We start from the raw sequence: 21,397 nt of genomic DNA, 5'->3' as shown, positions 1-21,397 counted from the left end.
TGTAATTGATACCTAGTCTCATAGTGTTGTGGTCAGAAAAGATACTTGATATGATTTCAATTTTCTTAAATTTACCAGGACTTGTTTTGTGACCCAAGATATGATCTATCCTGGAGAATGTTCCATGAGCACTTGAGAAAAATGTGTATTCTGTTGTTTTTGGATGGAATGTCCTATAAATATCAGTTAAGTCCATCTTGTTTAATGTATCATTTAAAGCTTGTGTTTCCTTATTTATTTTCATTTTGGATGATATGTCCATTGGTGAAAGTGAGGTGTTAAAGTTCCCTACTACAAATGTGTTACTGTCAATTTCCCCTTTTATGGCTATTAGTATTTGCCTTATGTATTGAGGTGCTCCTATGTTGGGTGCATAAATATTTACAATTGTTATATCTTCTTCTTGGATTGATCCCTTGATCATTATGTAGTGTCCTTCTTTGTCTCTTGTAATACTCTTTATGTTATAGTCGATTTTGTCTGATATGAGAATTGCTACTCCAGCTTTCTTTTGATTTCCATTTGCATGGAATATCTTTTTCCATCCCCTCACTTTCAGTCTGTATGTGTCCCTAGGGTGAAGTGGGTCTCTTGTAGACAGCATATATATGTGTCTTGTTTTTGTATCAATTCAGCCAGTCTGTGACTTTTGGTGGGAGCATTTAATCCATTTACTCTAAGGTAATTATCAATATGTATGTTCCTATTCCCAATTTTGTAATTGTTTGGGGTTTGTTATTGTAGGTCTTTTCCTTCTCTTGTGTTTCTCGCCTAAAGAAGTTCCTTTATCATTTGTTGTAAAGCTGGTGTGGTGGTGCTGAACTCTCTCAGCTTTTGCTTGTCTGTAAAGGTTTTAATTTCTTCATCAAATCTGAATGAGATCCTTGCTGGGTAGAGTAATCTTGGTTGTAGGTTCTTCTCCTTCATCACTTTAAATAGGTCCTGCCACTCCCTTCTGGCTTGCAGAGTTTCTGCTGAAAGATCAGCTGTTAATCTTATCGGCATTCCCTTGTGTGTTATTTGTTGTTTTTCCCTTGCTGCTTTTAATATGTTTTCTTTGTATTTAATTTTTGATAGTTTGATTAGTATGTGTCTTGGCAGGTTTCTCCTTGGATTTATCCTGAATGGGACTTTCTGTGCTTCCTGGACTTGATTAACTATTTCCTTTCCCATATTAGGGAAGTTTTCAGCTATAATCTCTTCAAATATTTTCTCAGTCCCTTTCTTTTTCTCTTCGTCTTCTGGGACCCTTATAATTCGAATGTTGGTGCATTTAATGTTGTCCCAGAGGTCTCTGAGACTGTCCTCAGTTCTTTTCATTCTTTTTTCTTTATTCTGCTCTGCAGTAGTTATTTCCACTAGTTCATCTTCCAGTCACTTATCCGTTCTTCTGCCTCCATTATTCTGCTATTGATCCCTTCTAGAGTATTTTTAATTTCATTTATTGTGTTGTTCATCGTTGCTTGTTTCCTCTTTAGTTCTTCTAGGTCCTTGTTAACTGTTTCTTGTATTTTCTCTCTTCTATTTCTAAGATTTTGGATCATCATTATTATCATTATTATCATTTTTTATTCTGAATTGTTTTTCAGGTTGACTGCCTATTTCATCTTCATTTGTTAGGTCTGGTGGGTTTTAACCTTGCTCCTTCATCTGCTGTGTGTTTTTCTGTTTTCTCATTTTGCTTATCTTACTGTGTTTGGGGTCTCCTTTTTGCAGGCTGCAGGTTCGTAGTTTCCGTTGTTTTTGGTGTCTGTCCCCAGTGGCTAATGTTGGTTCAGTGGGTTGTGTAGACTTCCTGGTGGAGGGGACTAGTGCCTGTGTTCTGGTGGATGAAGCTGGATCTTGTCTTTCTGGGGAGCAGGTCCACATCTGGTGGTGTGTTTTGGGGTGTCTGTGGCCTTATTATGATTTTAGGCAGCCTCTCTGCTAATGGGTGGGCTTGTGTTCCTGTCTTGCTAGTTGTTTGGCATAGGGTGTCCAGCACTGTAGCTTGCTGGTCGTTGAGTGAAGCTGGGTCTTGGTGTTGAGATGGAGATCTCTGGGAGATTTTCGCCATTTGATATTATGTGGAGCTGGGAGGTCTCTTGTGGACCAGTGTCCTGAAGTTGGCTCCCCCACCTCAGAGGCACAGCACTGACTCCTGGCTGGAGCACCAAGAGCCTTTCATCTGCACGGCTCTCGTGTTTAATGAAGTCATATCCCTAATGGCATCCCATCATCACCAAAACTGGCACAAGGTGGCCGTCCCTGGTTTCACATCAACATGATCTCAGGCACAGACCTCCTTATTTTTCCATTTTGTCTTTAAGTTACTTGTTGAAACAACCGGCCCACGGTCCCCAGGAATGTCTTGGCTTTGGCTGCTGCTGCCCCTCCAGAGCCGGCAGCCTCAGTGAGGCCGCCCTCCCCTCAGACTCTGGGGCAGTTCCGTGACGGCAGAGGGAAGAGTCCCTGAGCCGGGAGTTCCAGCTCTGCTGATGTATTTTTAGATTACATTGGAATATACTGAAAATAATTTCAGGGTTCATTTATTGATTATATTTCTAGAATTATCTTGCAATCTCTTCCTGCTGAGAAGCACATTCACTGATGGAGACTGAGCAACTTTCAAATGTGGACAGTTTGAGTTGGCTATGGTATCATCATGGTAATTGAACTTGAGTTAACGGTGGTATATTATCATGTGATAATGATGTCACCAACAGGGAAAGATGGTGTTATTCCATACAGTGAGTGGTGCTCATGCCTACATCTTACAACAATTTTGTGCTTTTTTGGATTGTTGATTGTCTATATATATTTATATTAATACATACCTATAATGGTTTCTCTCAATCTCTCTTTCAGATGGAGTATGTGGTTCATTCCTAAGCCTTATTCTTTGGAGATGACAAGTTGCTAATCACATAACCAACCCTAATTCTGCATTCTTTGAACTTTTCATCTGTAGCTCTGTATCCTTTCTAGCAATGTGTCCTTAGGGACATTGTCTAACCACCGTACATCCCAGTTTCTTCCTCAGTAAAATGGGGATAATGACACCTCTGTCGTTGGTTTGTTCTGAGGATTCAGAGAGACAGTGCGTGAAAGACACAGCAGCAGGTGTCAATAAACGTTGCTATTGTGATCATTCCCCTTCTACTTACTAGCCTCAGAGATGTGTTTATAGTAGCTTCCTCTGGTAATCAGTCAAATCCCCACAAGCCCATCCCTGGTTCATCTCTGATTTCAGCTGCAACTGTGAAGGACAGTTTTACTCACTGAGCACTGACAGCATCTTAACTGAGTCTACCTGTGTGTCTCTCCACCTTCGCCCCAGGCCCTTCTCTGATGCCAAGAGAGCTCAATCTCCCATGCCCAAATGCAGCTTGAAGGTGCTGGGGGTGATCATTACCTTGAGGGCAACTCTGAACCAGTGAGGGGACAGAGGCCAGTCCACAAACACTCCAGCATCTTTCCGTGGATAATTCTCGGGGACATTTTGAACCCTTTTCAGTGGTTTCAGGAGAATCCAGTGCTTTTTACTTTATAGCATACATCTCAATAATGCACATTCATGTAGATTTTTTATTCTCATTTTCTGAAGAAGACTCACATTTTCTTCCCTCTTGATTTTTGTAACCCTCCAAACAGACAAACAATCCTTACCTTAGAATCTGTTTTAGAGAAAATCCAAACTAAGACAGTGTAATGGTAGAGTAGTTGAGAGCGTGGGTTATGGAGTCATTTGTCTGGATTTGAATCTCAACTCAACAGCTTACTAGTTATATTACCTTGTGTTTTTAAGTTACCTTATTTCTTTCTGCCTCAGTTTCCTCGCCTATAAAATACAGATCATTATAGGAACTACCTCCTAACATGAGTAATACATGAGTTATGGCAGTGTAAATATGAAACACTTAGAATGTGTCTGATGGATGGGATGTTGCATGTAAGCATTAAGTCTTACTGTCTCCTCGTAAAACTCATTCAGTTGTGTCTATAAATCTTAGTATTACTTATTCCGTTCTTTCTCATTAACTTAGTGCAGCCTCCTTCTGCCCCTTTCCTTCTCTTCCTTTTGTTTGCTAGTGCTGACTGAGTAGGTAGAACAGCAAAAGTACAGCTTTGTACTTTCTGGAAGCATGTCAGAGGGCCCTTCCTTTGGGGGGCCCTGCCCCCAATCTGCTGGCAGACACCAGATGATGCTGCCAGCTCTCGGTTATTCAGAGTCTCTTTATCCAGACTCTTTGCTCTTCTCTCTGGCTGCCTGCCTTTTGGCTGTCACATGTTCCCTGGCATTGCTCTCAGAGGGAGTGCCAAGGAGGGAAAAGATAGCAGAACTCAGATTAGCCAAGTATGGGGTCTAGAAAATTAGGATTTGGGGGTCAGTGGGCTTCAGTTTTCTGGGCCATCTCTACCCTCCATTACGATGGAAAATTCAGAATCAGCCTTCTGCAATGGCAGTGTATTTTTTGTTGATTGAGATCTAATTGAGACATAATAAAATGCACAGATCTCAAATGTTCCATTTGATGAGTTTTGGCAAATGTATGCATTAATGTAATGACCCTCCAGAATAAGATGGAAAGCCTTTCTATCACCCTAGAAAAGTACCTTATTCCCCTTTTTAGTCAATTCCCCTCCATTCCCCAAGGAGCCACTTTCTTATTTCTTTTTTTATTGAAGTATTGTTGTTTTACAATGTTGTGTTAATTTCTGCTGTACAGCAAAGTGACTCAGTTATACACGTATATACATTCTTTTTTTTAATATTCTTTTCCATTATGGTTTATCACCAGATATTGAATATAGTTCCCTGTGCTATACAGTAGGACCTTGTTTATCCATTTTGTATATATACTAGTTTGTATCTGCTAGTCCCAAACTCCCAATCCATCCCTCCCCCACCCCCCTCCCCCTTGACCACCACAAGTCTGTTCTCTATGTCTGTGAGTCTGTTTCTGTTTCATAGATAAGTTCATTTACTCCATATTTTAGATTCCACATATAAGTGATATTATATGGTATTTGTTTTTCTCTTTCTGACTTAGTTTGATAGTCTCTAGTTGCATCCACATTGCTGCAAATGGCATTATTTTGTTCTTTTTTATGGCTGAGTAGTATTCCATTATACATATGTACCATTGATCCGTTGATGGACATTTAGGTTGTTTCCATGTCTTGGCTATTGTGCATAGTGCTGCTATAAATATAGGGGTGCAGGTACCTTTTTGAAGTATATTAATAGCTTTGTCTGGGTATATGCCCAGGCGTGGGATTGCTGGATCATATGGCAATTCTGTTAGTTTTCTGTGGAACCTCCGTGCTGTTTTCCATAGTGGCTGCACCAACTTACATTCCCACCAACAGTGTAGGAGGGTTCCCTTTTCTCCACACCTTCTTAAACATTTGTTATTTGTAGACTTTGTTGATGGCTACTCTGACTGGTGTGAGGTGGTATTGAGCCAATTTCTTATTTCTATTATTACATATATTTTCCTTATCTTGAACTTCACATACATAAAATCACAAATAACTTTTGTTCCATTCTTAGTCTTCTTTTATTTGGTACAATCTTGAGATCATCCATGTAGTTGTGTGTATTGGATGTTTATTTCTTTTTTATCACTGGGTAGTATTCTTCTACATGAATATAACTTTTTTTTTAAATCCATTTACCTGTTAATAGACATTTGAGTAAATTCTGTTTGGGGGCTATTTTGAATACAGCTGCCATGGTCACTCTTTTTTTTTTTTGGCCATGCTACGCAGCATGCAGGATCTTAGTTCCCTGACCAGGGATTGAATCTGTGCCCCCTGCAGTGGAAGCATGGAGTCTTAACCGCTGGACCCCCAGGGCAGTCCCCATGGTCACTCTTATAAAAGCATTTTTGTGTAAAAATATTTTATTTGGAGTAAATAACTGGGTTTGGAATTGCTGGGCCCTAAAGTAGAAGTGTGTTTAATTTTATAAGAAACTACCAGTCAGTAGCTATACCATTTTACCCTTCCACTGACAACATGTGAAAGTTCTAGGTCATCAATAACTTCACCAACATTTAGAGTTGTCAGTCTTATTAGTTTCAGCCATTCTAGTGGGTATGAACTGGTATCTTATTGCAGCTTTATTTTTATATTTTCCTGATGATTAATGATTTTGAGCACCTTTCACCATGCTTACCCGCTATCCCAACATGTTTGCGCATTGTCCTTTCAAGTCCTTAATGGTAGTTTAGTCAAGCCAATTTGACCAATATTTTTGAGGTCCTGCTCTTAGCTGTTCGAAAGGAAAATGTGAGTATCTTGGGTTCTCTGGCAGATACAGAGAAGTTCAGGGAGTCCTCCACTCAGCAGCAGATGCTGTCGATGGTCTGCCCCTGCTTTCTTAGCACTTACTTTCCCTGAGCATGTATACAATGTCCTGGAACTCTATACATGAGAACTTTCTTTTGGCCTATGTGTAGGGCAGGCCTGAAATGCCAGGGGGTTAATGTTTCAGGACCAACCCTCAGTCAATGATGAATGGGAATTGGAGGTTAAATACACCATCTTCCTTGCACTTTGGGTAAAATAACTCTGAAGTGTGGTTTACACTGTCTCCCAGGGTCCCTCAATGGAATTGAACCTTAGTTCTCTACAGTAATCACTTATTCAATGATGTAAACTTATCAGCTCATCCTCTCTCTGTCACATTTCCCATTCTCTGACTGATTTTCTCTAGGATCGCTTCCAAAGTGAACTACTTGTACTCAAGTTCTTGCATTGCGATCCTCTTCTGGAGAAATACAGATGAGACACATTTCCAGAAAGATGCATGTTGGGACATAAGAATTGTATGTAAGACTAAGAGATTTGATGATATGCTCATGAAGTTATGACATTGATTTCCTGGGTACCCACGCAAATGAAAGGACCAGATGAATACGATCGAAAATTAGTGATATCGGTGCCTGGTAGAAGAAACGTCCCTATGGGCTAGTGACTGAGCGTTGAAATAGGTTTTCCAGAAAAGGTGGAGTCTGGTAGGATCATTGAAATGTGAGCTGAGAGGAGGGGAAGACATTACAGGAAGGAAGATGGGTTGTAACAATGGCATGGTTGTACAAATCACATTTGGATTTACAATCTACGTGGAGCTTGAGAGTACATGAAAAGGGACAAAAAAATAAGACTTGCAGTGCTGTTTAGGATCAAATTAGAATCTCAAATGAAAGACTAGCAAGTTTGGACTTTGTCTAATAGATAGTGGGGAGTCATTGAACATTTTTTCAGCAGGAAGTAATACAATAAAGTAGGTTTCTAGAAAAAACTAATCTAGTGTCATTGTAGACAGTTAATCAAGGCTCAAGGTAGAAGGTTCTTGATGTAGTTTTAGTGACTCAGATATAAACTGTTAAAACCCTAAAAATGCATAGCGCTAATGAGAATGGAAAGGGCAACATCAATTCAATAACTACTGAAAAGATTCAATAGAATTTGGTGACACTGATGATGGAACTTGGAGGACAGATAAATGAGTCAAAGATTTTCTAAGGTTTCAAGGCTGTTGGTTTCAAACTATTGCCAGAATATTAACAGAATCTTAAAAATTATAAAAGATAAAATTTTAGAGTAAAACAATGAATTCATTTAATTTTATACACTGTAATTTCAACTTGGGAGTCCCTTTGTGGTGATTTTTAAGGGTTATACCTCTATATCCAACAAATATTTTAAGATCTGGAACTGGAATTTAGGAGAGAGTTGGTACTGTTAAATGATATCTGAGAATCATCTTTTTAAAGCTTTGATAATGTATGAGATCACAAAGGAAGGAAGTTAAAAGAGTGAAGAACACAGACTGAGGATTAAGCCCTGGCAAAAGACCACATTTAGGGCAAACAAAGAGAATGAGAAGCAAGGGGGTGAGAGAAGAAGGTATAGCCAGAAGGGTTGTGGAGTCCAAGAGAAAGATGATTGCAATGGTGAGGGGATAAACATGGTTAGAGGCTTCACAGGTCAAATGGTTAGAGGCTCCCAGAAGGATAAACACTCCTTGGAGCTGTAGAAAAGGCAACACATGAACTTGACCTCATTAGGCTCTCAGCCTGGTTGGTGAGCGGAAATTTACATAGTAAGGAAACAATACAAAACAACATAATCACATGCTACAGTGTTTGAGCAGCACTGTGAGAGCTTTGTGAGAGCAGGAAGGCAAGAGGCCACTAAAGCCACAGGCATCATGGGGGAATGGGAGCAAATACAGGTGTAACTTGAGCATGAGCTTTGCAAAACGAGAGAAAGGAATGTGCAGGAGGAAGACTCCATGAATAAAATCACTGAGTAGAGACTGATGTTATTTGGGAACATAATTAAACTAATAGATGAGGATATTTCCAAACTTACTTATGCATATACTGCCTGCTTCTCCATGAATTTAAAAATCCCTGAGCCAATCTAAATGTGAAAAGAGATAAAGTACCTAAACATGTCTAGTCTGAAGAAGCTACCTATAGAATCAACTGACCTAGTGAGAGTGATTAGGTTTAGTGTCCATAGATGCAGAAACAAAGACATTTTCAGTGCCAAAGGCAGTTTTCTGGGTGGGCTCATTTAGTCTTTGAAGTGACTGTATATGTGTAAAAAAAAAAATAATACGGGCTTTTTATGTGAATATGGAGCTTCTGTACCTAGAACCGAGCACAAATATCCTAATTTTATAGAAGTCCACTATTGCTGCTCCAGCACAGGTTTGTTCTAAGGAGGTGTGCAATAGTCTGTGCTTTTGTGCTGCTGTACCTGCCCATCTCATTGAGCTATTTGTTACCAAATGCAAGTTTGTGTGTCCAATGCACAGTGAGGCCAAACAAACTGAAACACCAGAGTTTGGAGCAGAGAAAGTTTTATTGCAGGGCCATGCAAGGAGAACAGGTGGCTCATGCCCAAAAAACCCCTTACTCCTCAAAGGGTTTCAGCAAAGCACTTTTAAAAGCAAGGTGAAGGAGGGGCGTGGTTAGTCATTGCAGACTTCTTGGTGTAGGAATCCTTTGTTCTTGCAGCTGTCCACATAGGTCAGGTCATGATGTTCCTGTAAACCTCCAACAAGACAAATGTTATTCTCTGTTCTATAACTTTTTATCTCTGTATGAATTGACTCAAAGATCAGAGCCCTGAGAATAGGCTATCCTATATATTTCAGGTAATAGGCAACATTCTTTTACAAAAGGTGCAGAGCCAGCATGACTAAGCACAGGCAACAGAACAGATCTAATATGGAGTCAGATTTGTTCTTCTCTATTACATATTGAACACTTGTATAGCACACATGGTTAGGGTGATGATGGGGATGAGACTGGATACAGACAGTCAAGTAAGTCTGTCTACCTTACCAAGGCTAATTGGTTCTCCAATTTTTGCCTTAAATATTTTAAATTGTCTGTGAGTAAATCACTGATTTAAATTTACTTTTCCCTTGCCAACTATTTTGAAGCTATTGTGAGAGAAATAGATCTGACTACTACGTTTGAATTGCTGAGGTCCTTAATTTTTTTTTTTTTTTGGTTATTTTAAGATGCCCAAATCTGTCTTCAGAAAAGTTGTTCCTCTATCTAATGGCATAAGAATCTAGCCCAGGGCTTCCCTGGTGGTGCAGTGGTTAAGAATCTGCCTGCCAATGCAGGGGACATGGGTTCAAGCCCTGGTCCAGGAAGATCCCACATGCCGCGGAGCAACTAAGCCTGTGCGTTACAATTACTGAGCCTGTGCTCTAGAGCCCACGAGCCACAACTACTGAGCCCGTGTGCCACAACTACTGAAGCCCATGCACCTAAAGCCCATGCTCCACAACAAGAGAAGCCACCACAATGAGAAGCCTGCACACCGCAACGAAGAGTAGCCCCCGCTCGCCACTAGAGAAAGCCCATGTGCAGCAACAAAGACCCAATGCAGCCAAAAATGAATAAATTAATTAATTAAAAAAAAAGATTCTAGCCCAATGGGAAACACAATCTCAGATAAAAGTTTCTTCCCCATTAGGTTTTCTGAATATAATGGCAATGAGATTAGCACATTTCCCAGTGATTGAGTTGGCATGTGCCCATAGATTTATAAATAGAATTTATTGTGAAAGTTACTGTGCTACTTGGGTAAGTAGCTATTGCAATTTGATGATAGAAAGTGTTCTCTGAAAAGAAACTATTATATGCTTTATATCCCATGGCCATCTGAGGACAAAGAAGGACAGAAGACACAAGTGAATTTTGTTTTCAGTCCATTCTACCCCATATACAATTATGAACAACTAGATGTATTTAACATTTGACAAATTGATTTTTTCCGGTTCCTCTATTTTTAATTACATTGGGCCAGCTGGGGGTAAATGATGATTTCAAATCCTTCATCATTTTTCTGTCATTAGGTAGTGGAATGGTGACATGTTGAAATGTGTACAGATTTCTGCTGATGTGCCCCACAGGAGAGTCATAGCCTCATGGAATTTGAAGACCATTTGGAGTCAGGAACCAACCTGTGCCTCGATCCAGCCCTTGTAAATGAAGATATTTGTTTACTGAATTCAGATAAAACTAATGGTGAATTTCTAAGGTGAACCTTGTAATGAAAGGATATTTATGTAATTGAAAATATCACCGTTGCTGTCACCAGTAAAGTGTATCTCATTCCTGGAGGATGGAGTTACATGTTGCAACTAAGAAAAACTATTTTCAATAAGATTAATTTCAATGAGCCTTTGTGCTTTGTGATCATCAAAATTCTAATAGTGAGAAAACACTTTTATACTAACCAGAACAGCATTTTATGCCTCCTCTTAGGAAATCACACATTTCCTTTAACCAGCCAAGTCCTGTGCCTTGATCATACATGGGAATGCACACTGCTATACACAGCTGACTTGGGTTCTATACAGAGCTGTCTTTACATTGCATTTCTTTTTTCTTGATAGTCTAGCTCCACAGTGAGAAGCTACCAAACCAGTAAGTCTCGAGTGACCATGAGTCCTGGCTTCAGCTCCCAGTGGAACAGCAACCAACCAGCCTGGAATACATACTCCTTTCCAAGAGCAAGCTTGCACTATCAATCGCATGCCAGCTATACCTACTGTACTGGACATCCTGCTGTAAGTACTCCATTTTTCTGTATTTAGTAAATTGGATGCTTTATGCAGGTACATTTTGAATCCAGAGTTGGTATCTCTCTATTAAGTGAGCAGTATTTCCAATGTTATAACTCTTCTAAAGCAAGAGTATGCTACTCTTGAGTAAAAAAGATGAGCAATGGAGAATATCTTAGGCATTTAAATGGCATGCTTGGATGATTTTTTGCTGAAAATTGATGTCTTATTTAAAGTCATTTCTAGGTGAAATAGGTTGGCAGAATTTTCAGAATGGTGTTAGTGTGAAGGCTGAATGTATGTAGATCTCTGGTTTTATTTTCTCCTGGCTGTTGCTTACGAATTTAGTTGGTTGTTTTTACACTGGGAGAGGGTGTCTTTCAAAGTGGCACAGAACAGTCAGTGGAGGCTGTAGGCTCCCACTTTCATCAGTGGCCTTGTTGATATAGTTAAACAGATATTAACATACAGATATAAATTACTTAGTAGGGTATTTTCCAGTTACTACTACACAGAACTCTGAGGTTCTTGGCACAGATGACTCAAAGGGCAAGAGAAAGAAACATTTAGTGGAGAGAAACTCATGGAATTTGAGAATCTTTTTGAACAGGATACCTGTTTTTGCCATTGTTTTCTGAGTCTCAATCCAATTCTCATACACTAAGATTTTTGTTGTTGTAAACTACACCTACACACTTGGAAAAATTATGATGAATGTTGATTAGGAAGACACCTGTTTTCTGCTAAAAATATAAACATAAGACTCCTGGGTAATGAGAGGCTTTTAAAAGCAAGCCATATCCACTTAAAACAAGCAGATATAGTTATAGGTTGATATATATGAACTTTATGGTAACCACAAATCAAAAACCTACAATAGATACACACACAAAATAAATAAAGAGAAAGGAACCCAAACATAACACTAAAGAAAATCATCACATCACAAGGTAAGAGACTAAAAGAAAAAAGAACAGAGAAGAACTACAAAAACAACCAGAAAACAAGTACAAAATGGCAACAAATACATACCTATCAATAAGCACTTTAAATGTCAATGGACTAAATGATCCAAAAAAGACATAGGGTGGCTGATTGGATAAAAAAAAACAAACAAAAAACAAACAAACAAAAAAATAAGCCCCATCAATATGCTGCCTACCAAAAAAAAAAAAAAACTCCAGAGCTAAAGACACATACAGACTGAAAGTGAAGGTATGGAAAAAGATATTCCATTAAAATGGAAAAGAAAATAGAGCTAGGATAGCAACATTCATATCAGATCAAGTATACTTTAAAGCAAAGTCTGTAATAAAAGACAAAAATAGGCATTATATAATGAAAAGAGGGTCAATCCAAGAAGAGGCTATAGTGATCACATGTATGCACCTAATACAGGAGTAACTAAATATATAAAGCAAATATTACCAGACATAAGGGAGAAATTAACTGTAATACAATAATAGTAGGGAACTTTAATACCCCACTTACATCAATGGATAGGTCATCCAAACAGAAGATCAATAAGGAAACAGTGGCCTTAAGTAACACATCAGACCAGGTGGACTTAGTAAATATCTACTGTATATTCCACCCCAAAACAACAGAATACACATTCTTTTCAAGTGTATGTGGAATGTTCTCCAGGATAGATTACATACTAAGCCATAAAAAAAGTCATAATAAATTTAAGATTGAAATTATATCAAGCATTGTTTCCAACCATAAGGGTGGGAAACTAGAAATCAAATACAGGAAGAAAAGTGGGGAAAAATCACAAACATGGGGAGGCTAAACAACTTGCTAATAAAAAACCAATGGATCAATAAAGAAGTCAAAGAGGAAATCAAAACATACCTTGAGATGAATGAAAATAACCACATAACTTCCTAAAATCTATGGGATGCAAAAAAGCAGTTTTAAGACAGAAGTTTATAAAACAGGTCTATTTCTATTCCCAAGAAACAAGAAAAATTGCAAGTAAACAACTTAACTTTCCATCTAAAGGAATTAGCAAAAGAAGAAAAATCAAAGCCCAAATTCAGAAGAAATAAGAAAATAATAAAGATCAGAGAGGAGATAAAATAGCAACAAAAATAATTAAAAAATCAATGAAACTAATAGCTGTTTTTTGAAAATATAAACAAAATTGATGAGCCAGGCTCATTAAGAAAAAGCTTAGGGCTCAGATAAACAAAATTAGAAATGAAAAAGGAGAAGTTAAACCAATATCACAGAAATACAAACAATCATAAGAGAATACTATAAACAATTATATGCCAACAAATTGGACAACCTAGAAGAAATGGATAAATTCCTAGAAAAATACAATTTTCTAAGACTGAGTCAGGAAGAAATAGAAAAACTGAACAGACTGATGACTAGTTTTGATGTTGAATCAGTAATCAAAAAACTTCCAACAAACAAAAGTCTAGGACTGAACAGCTTCACAGGGGAATTTTACCAGACAATTGAAAAGAGTTAATACCTATGCTTTTCAAACTATTCCAAAAAATTGAAGAAGATGGAACCTTTCCAAACTCATTGTACAAGGCCAGCACTACCCTGATACAAAAACTAGACAAAGACACTAAAAAAAAAAAAAGAAAATTAAAAGCCAATATCCCTGATGCACATAGATGTAAAAATACTCAGCAAAATATTAGCAAACCAAATTCAACAATCCATAAAAAGGATCATACATCATGATCAAGTGGGATGTATTCCAGAGATGTAAGGATAGTTCAATATCTGCAAATCAATCAGTGTGATATGCCATATTAACAAAGTGAAGGATAAAAATCGCATGACATTCTCTATAGATACAGAAAAAGAGTTTGATAAAATTCAACATCCATTCATGATAAAAATTCTCAATGAAGTTAGGTAGCGGGAACATACCTCACCAGAAGGCCATTTATGACAAACTCACAGTTAACATCATACTCAATGGTGAAAAGTTGAAAGCTTTTCCTCTAAGATCAGGAATAAGACAAAGATGCCCACTCTCACCATTTCTATTTAACATAGTATTGGAAATCCTAACCATGTCAGTCAGAAAAGAAAAAGAAATAAAAGTCATCCAAATTGGAAAGGAAGAAGGAAAACTTTCACTGTTTGCAGATGACAAATATGTAAAAAACCCTAAAGACTCCACCAAAATCTATTAGAACTATTAATGAATTCAGTAAAGTTGCAGGATACACAATTAATATACAGAAATCTCTTGCATTTGTATACACTAATAATGAACTATCAGAAAGAGAATTCAAGAAAACAATCCCATTTACAAATGCATCAGAATAATGAAATACCTAGGAATGAATTTAACCAAGGAGGTAAAAGACCTGTACTGTGAAAACTATAAAACATTGATGAAGAAAGTTGAAACAATGCGAATAAATGGAAAGGTATCCTGTGTTCATGGACTGGAAGAATTAATACTGTTATGTCCATACTACCCAAAGCAATCTACAGATTTAATGTAATCCCTAACAAAATACCCATGACATTTTTCACAGAACTAGAACTAATAATCTTAAAATTTCTATGGAATCATAAAAGACCCTGAATAGCCAAAGTAATCTTGAGAAAAAAGAACAAAGCTAGAGCTATCCCATTCTGTAACAGACTATACTACAAAGCTACAGTCATCAAAATAGTATGGTATTGGCACAAAAACAGACACATGGATCAATGGAACAGAATAGAGAACCCAGATATAAACCCACACACATATGGTCAGTTACTCCATGACAAAGGAAGCAAGAACATACAGTGGGGAAAAGACAGTCTCTTCAACAAGTGGTGCTGGGAAAACTGGACAGCTACAGGCAAAAGAATCAAATTGCACTTCTTTCTCACACCATATACAAAAATAAATTCAAAGTGGATGAAAGACATAAATGTAAGACCTGAAACCATAAAAATCCTAGAAGAAAAACCTAGGTAGTACACTCTTTGACATGGGTCTTAGCAATATTTTTTGTATATGTCTACTTAGTCAAAGGAAACAGAAGCAAAACTAAATAAATGAGACTACATGAAGCTAAAAAGGTTTTGCACAGTGAAGAAACTATCAACAAAATGAAAAGAAAAACCTACTGAATGGGAGAAGATGTTTGCAAACTATATGTCTGATATGGGTTAATAGCCAAAATATGTAAAGAACTCAATATTTCAAAAAAATAACCTGATTTAAAAATGGGCAGAAGATCTGAATAGGCATTTTTCTAAAGAACACATACAGATGGAATTCCCTGGTGGTCCAGTGCTTAGGGTTCTGTGCTTCCATTGCAGGGGGCACAGGTTGAATCCCTGGTTGGGGAACTAAGATCCCACAAGTCACATGCCATGGCCAAAAAAAAAAGAACACATACAGATGGACAATAGGCACATGAAAAGGTGCTCAACATCACTAATAATCAGAGAAATGCAACTCAAAACCACAATGAGATATCAGCTCACACCTATCAGAGTGGTTATCATCAAAGATAACAAATAACAAGTGTTGACAAAGATGTGGAGAAAAGTAAACCCTCATACACTGTTGGTGAGAATGTAAATTGGTGCAACCACTATGGAAAACAGTATGGAGGTTCCTCAAAAAAGTAAAAATAAAACTGCCATATGATTCAGCAATACCATACCTGGGTATTTATCTGAAGAAAAGGAAAATGCTAATTTGAAAAGATGTATGCACCCTAATGTTCATATCAGCCTTATTTAGCCAAGATATGGAAACAACCCAAGTGTCCACCAACAGATGTGAGATATATATATATATATACACACACACACACGCACACACACACACATACACACAAACAATGGATTATTATTCATCCATAAAAAATGAAATTTTGTCTTTGTGACAACATAGCTGGACCTGGAGGGTATCATGCTTAGTGAAATAAATCAGACAGAGAAAGACAAATACTATATGTTTTCACTTATATGTGAAATCTAAAAAATAAAACAAAACAGAAACAGACTCACAGATACAGAGAACAAACTAGTGGCTACCAGAGGGGAGAGGGATTAGTGCAGGGGCAAGATAGTTTAAGGGGATTAAGAGGTACAAACTGCTAGGTATACAAGAAATAAGTTACAAGGATGTAATATACAGCACAGAGGATATAGACAAAATTTTATAATAACTTTATTTGGAGTATAATCTATTGAATCAGTATGTTGTACACCTGAAACATATAATATTGTAAGTTAATTATACTTCAATTAAAAAAAATTTTTTAAGAGTAGGTGTGCATGCTTCTCACTTTAATTCCTCTAATCATCAGTAAATGTGTATTCTTCAGTGTTCAGAAGAGCCATTGTGACTTCTGCACTTTGGCTCTCCTTTTTGCATTGCAAGGTTATGAAATCATAGTGTCCCAAGCTTTATCCCAAATTGAGATAATTTGTCTCCAATATTGTGACATAAAGTCACTTAAGAGAAGACTCAAGGTATCCACTCATCATATAAATTGGTATAACTTTGTTCAAAGGCGATTTGGAAAAACTATGAAAATTTAAATTGCACATAGCTTTGACTCAATAATTAAACTTTTGGCAATTAACTGACATGTACAAGATGTATGCCTAACTATGATGCTAGCAACATTTTTACAAGTACTTGGGAAAAGAACCTAAACAAACCTCATTCATTTTCCTTCATCCATTCTTTCAAAAATATCTGAAGCATGATTAGGCATTTATTGAATTCCAGAGTTCTTCCAGGTGAAAGAAGCACAGGAATGAAAAAGATCAAGTCTTGCTCTCAGGGAGCTTCTGTTCTAGGGAATAGGGAAGCTGGCAACTACACAAATAAACATATGAATAAATAAAAAGAAGCAAACAAACCAGAAAAATATACAGCAGTGTTCAATGTTATGCAGAGACTCAAAATAGCTTGAGATGTTGGAGAAGGACCAGGTGGCTATGTGGATTGTATTGTCAGCAAGTCCTCAGCTGGAGCCAGGTTTCCTCTGAGATCTGAATAAAACAAGAGATAGAACTATGCAGAGATCATGAGGAAGAGCATACCAAGCAGAGGAAACAGAGTGAAGGACTTGAGGCCAGACTGAGCCCGAATGTTCTGCATCCAGGGGGAGCCAGTGTGCCCCGAGCTTGGTCTGGGAAGGATGGAAGATGGTAAGGTCAAAAGGAGAGGCAGCGGCCAGAGCGCACAACTCTTTGTAATGCAGAGGGAGTTCGTATTTTGTTTAAGTCTGATGGGAAACCATTGGAGTGTTTGAAACAAGGAAATTAAATGACATAATATAGTATATTTTAGGGCTCACTCTGGCTGCTGGGTAAAGAATTTCTGGTAGCGGAAAAAGAAGGAAATCAGGGAGTCAAACTGGGATAATATTACATATACACACACAAATGCATATGTGCATGTCTGTGTACGTGTGTGGGGTTACTTCTGTAGAATGGAATTGAAGTTCTGCAGTAAGAGGAGGACTTTTTCTTATATATCCTTTGATCTTTTTGGTGTTCAAAATATATGCAACTTGTTTTCATAGTAATAAAAAACAAGTTGTATATATATTACATAAAATTTTTTTTAGTAACCAGTTGCATATCTAAAATGTCTCCTTAGCTTTTTCCCTTCAGTCATTATTTGTCAAACAATATTATGACAAATTATAATTTAATGTGCTATTTCAATTCATATTCTTATTGGTCTCAAGGCCATCTATAAGTAGTTGACATTTATTGAGCATTTAATATTTTTCAAGCTCTGTACTGAGCACATTTATGTGTATTATATATGTATATATATTCAAAATAGCCCTAGGAGGTAGGTACTATTATTATCATCGTTTTAAAGATTAGTGAAATAAAGCTTAGAAAAATTAACATCTCACCCAGAGTTATACAGCTAGTAGTGGGGCTTGAGATTCAAACATGGCAGTCTAGTCTGTAACCTGCATTCTTAAACGTTGGATTATATGTATTATACTCCTTACCTTTAGTCTTTATTTACATATTGAGAACAATCCCATAGTTGTACCTCAGATAAAACTCTTTTTAATCATTTAATTTAAATGTGCATACACCTCTCTACTCCTCAGAGAGGTACTTATATTTATAAGATATTCAATTTTAGGTCTGGGGCTTGGAATAAAGAATAGGTGTTATTCTGTCTTGGAAACTACTGGGATAATTACAGGATGTCTAGCCATTTTTTTATGCTTCAAAATCCAGAAACTGATACTTTCTTTTGTTACACCACTGAGAGTAAAGTGAGTCAAGTATGGAAAGTAGAAGCAAAAGATTAGAAAATATTTTAAAAAAATAGTCATGGGTGTTGTACTTCTGATTTCAGGGATACTCTAAGTATCAATTTTAAAGCCTACTGGACATTCTTCCATTATTTCAGCATTTAAACTTTCCTTTTGTGTCTTCCTCCCCTGCCTAATCAGATGGCATTAACCTCTTGACTCCAAGATCAGTGCCCATTTAGCTCTGCTACCGCCTTATAAAAGGAATGATATCATCTGATAATAAACCAGATGCCCAGTATAGGAAAACTTGGAGAGCTGACTTATGATAACATACAAAAATGTTGACCACCTCATAACTTTTACTTGGGTCCCTGTTGCAAGTCAAAATACTGGAGAAATAATTTAGCTTCCAAAATGTGACAGTAGATCCCACAGTTGCCATGTAGTGTAAGATCCACAGAGGTTTTGTGGTTGAAACCACAGAAATGGAATTCTGATCTGAAGAGATTGCCAGTGACTTTCTTGAGTCATATAACTTAGTAGCCTTTAATGAAGATGTAAATGTTCTGTCTCCCTTGTGAGATTCTGGCTCTTTTTCTTAAGTTACTGGCTTAATTGAAGACTTCCAGCTCTTTAGTTTCCTGGGGTTACTAGGGTTACAAGGGTGTCAGCCAGTGAGATGTTTTTGCAGTCAGTAGATGTTTTGTTCTCCTGCTACAGAGGAATTCTGATACCCCATGAGTGCCTGGTTAGTTAACTTCGTATCAGTAGCCTATAGAAATCTCAGAATATAGTTAGGCCTCTCCCTGACCAAGAAAGTTCTGTTGTACATCACTGCATTTGTTTCCTATGGCTGCTGTAACAAATTACCATAAACCTGGGAGCTTTAAACAATGCACATTTATTCTTTCACAGTTCTGGAGGTTAAGTGTCTGAAATGGGTTTCCCTGAGCTGAAATCAGCTGTTGGCAAGGCTGCACTCCCTCAGGATCTTCTAGGGGAGACTCTATTCCTTGCCTTTTTCAGCTTCTAGAACTACATTCCTTGTACACCTTGGCTCGTGGGCCATTCTTTCATCACGAAGGCCAGCATCACAGCATCTTCAAACCTATTTCTACTTCATCTTCACTCTGCCTTCTCTGTAGTCCGATCTCTCTCTGCTTCTCTCTTATAAGGATGCTTATGATTACACTTAAGAGCCCACCCACATAATCCAGTAATCTCCCCACCCAAAGATCCTTAACTTAATGACATCTGCAAAGTTCTTTTGCCATATAAAGTAACACTCACTAGAGGGCAGAGAGCAGAAGCAAGAACTACAATTCTGAAGCCTGTAGAACAAAAACCACATTCACAGCAAGATAGACAAGATGAAAAGGCAGAGGGCTATGTACCACATAAAGGAACAAGATAAAACCCCAGAAAACAACTAAATGAAGTGGAGATAGGCAACCATCCAGAAAAAGAATTCAGAATAATGATAGTGAAGATGACCCAGGACCTCAGAAAAAGAATGGAGGCAAAGATCGAGAAGATGCAAGAAATGTTTAACAAAGAACTAGAAGAATTAAAGAACAAACAAACAGAGATGAACAATACAATAACCAAAATGAAAACTACACTAGAAGAAATCAGGAGCAGAATAACTGAGGCAGAAGCATGGATAAGTGACCTGGAAGACAGAATGGTGGAATTCACTGCTGCAGAACAGAATAAAGAAAAAAGAATGAAAAGAAATGAAGACAGCCTAAGAGACCTCTGGGACAACATTGAACACAACAACATTCGCATTACAGGGGTCGCAGAAGGAGAAGAGAGAGAGAAAGGACCCTAGACAATATTTGAAGAGATTATAGTCGAAAACTTCCCTAACATTGGAAAGGAAATAGCCACCCAGGTCCAGGAAGTACAGCGAGTCCCATACAGGATAGACCCAAGGAGAAACACATGGAGACACATAGTAATCAAATTGGCAAAAATTAAAGAAAAATTATTGAAAGCAGCAAGGGAAAAATGACAAATAATATACAAGGGAACTCCCATAAGGTTAACAGATGATTTCTCAGCAGAACTCTGCAAGCCAGAAGGGAGTGACATGATATACTTAAAGTGATGAAAAGGAAGAACCTACAACCAAGATTACTCTACCTGGCAAGGATCTCACTCAGATTAGATGGAGAAATCAAAAGCTTTACAGACAAGCAAAAGCTGAGAGAATTCAGCACCACCAAACCAGCCCTACAACAAATGCTAAAGGAACTTCTTTAAGTAGGAAACACAAGAGAAGAAAACGACCTACAAAAACAAACCCAAAACAATTAAGAAAATGGTCATAGGAACATACATATCAATAATTACCTTAAACATGAATAGATTAAATACTCCAACCAAAAAACACAGGCTTGCTGAATGGATACAAAAACAAGACCCATATGTATGCTGTCTACAAGAGACCCACTTCAGACCTAGAGACACATACAGACTGAAAGTGAGGGGATGGAAAAAGATATTCCATGGGCTTTCCTGGTGGCGCAGTGGTTGAGAGTCCGCCTGCTGATGCAGGGACATGGATTCATGCCCCGGTCCGGGAAGATCCCACATGCCACAGAGCGGCTGGGCCTGTGAGCCATGGCCACTGGGCCTGCATATCTGGAGCTTGTGCTCCACAATGGAAGAGGCCACAACAGTGAGAGGCCTGCGTACCGCCAAAAAAAAAAAAAAAGATATTCCATGCAAATGGAAATCAAAAGAAAGCTGCAGTAGCAATACTCATATCAGATAAAATAGACTTTAAAATAAAGAATGTTACAAGAGACAAGGAAGGACACTACATAATGATCAAGGAATCAATTCAAGAAGAAGATATAACAATTATAAGTATATATGCTCCGAACATAGGAGCACCCCAATACATAAGGCAACTGCTATAAAAGAGGAAATTGACAGTAACACAGTAATAGTGGGGGACTTTCACACCTCACTTACATAATGGACAGATCATCCAAAATGAAAATAAATAAGGAAACAGAAGTTTTAAATGACACAATAGACCAGATAGATTTAACTGATATTT

At 37.8% G+C, this 21,397-nt stretch overlaps 1 protein-coding gene across 1 annotated transcript in view; it reads left to right on the top strand.

Annotated features, from left to right (window-relative positions):
* LOC132598118 (synapsin-2-like) overlaps positions 1-21,397 on the top strand; it is a 679,754-nt gene that overhangs the window by 593,686 nt on the left and 64,671 nt on the right. Inside the window, exon 4 of the mRNA XM_060308007.1 lies at positions 10,922-11,095. Within this exon, the coding sequence (XP_060163990.1) occupies positions 10,922-11,095 (174 nt within the window). The remainder of the gene's footprint in view (positions 1-10,921; positions 11,096-21,397) is intronic.

The sequence above is a fragment of the Globicephala melas genome, chromosome 11, assembly GCF_963455315.2.
Source record: "Globicephala melas chromosome 11, mGloMel1.2, whole genome shotgun sequence".
NCBI classification, from domain to species: domain Eukaryota; kingdom Metazoa; phylum Chordata; class Mammalia; order Artiodactyla; family Delphinidae; genus Globicephala; species Globicephala melas.
The sequence above is the reverse complement of the archived record's forward strand: the minus strand, read 5'-3'. Positions and strand labels throughout refer to the sequence as shown.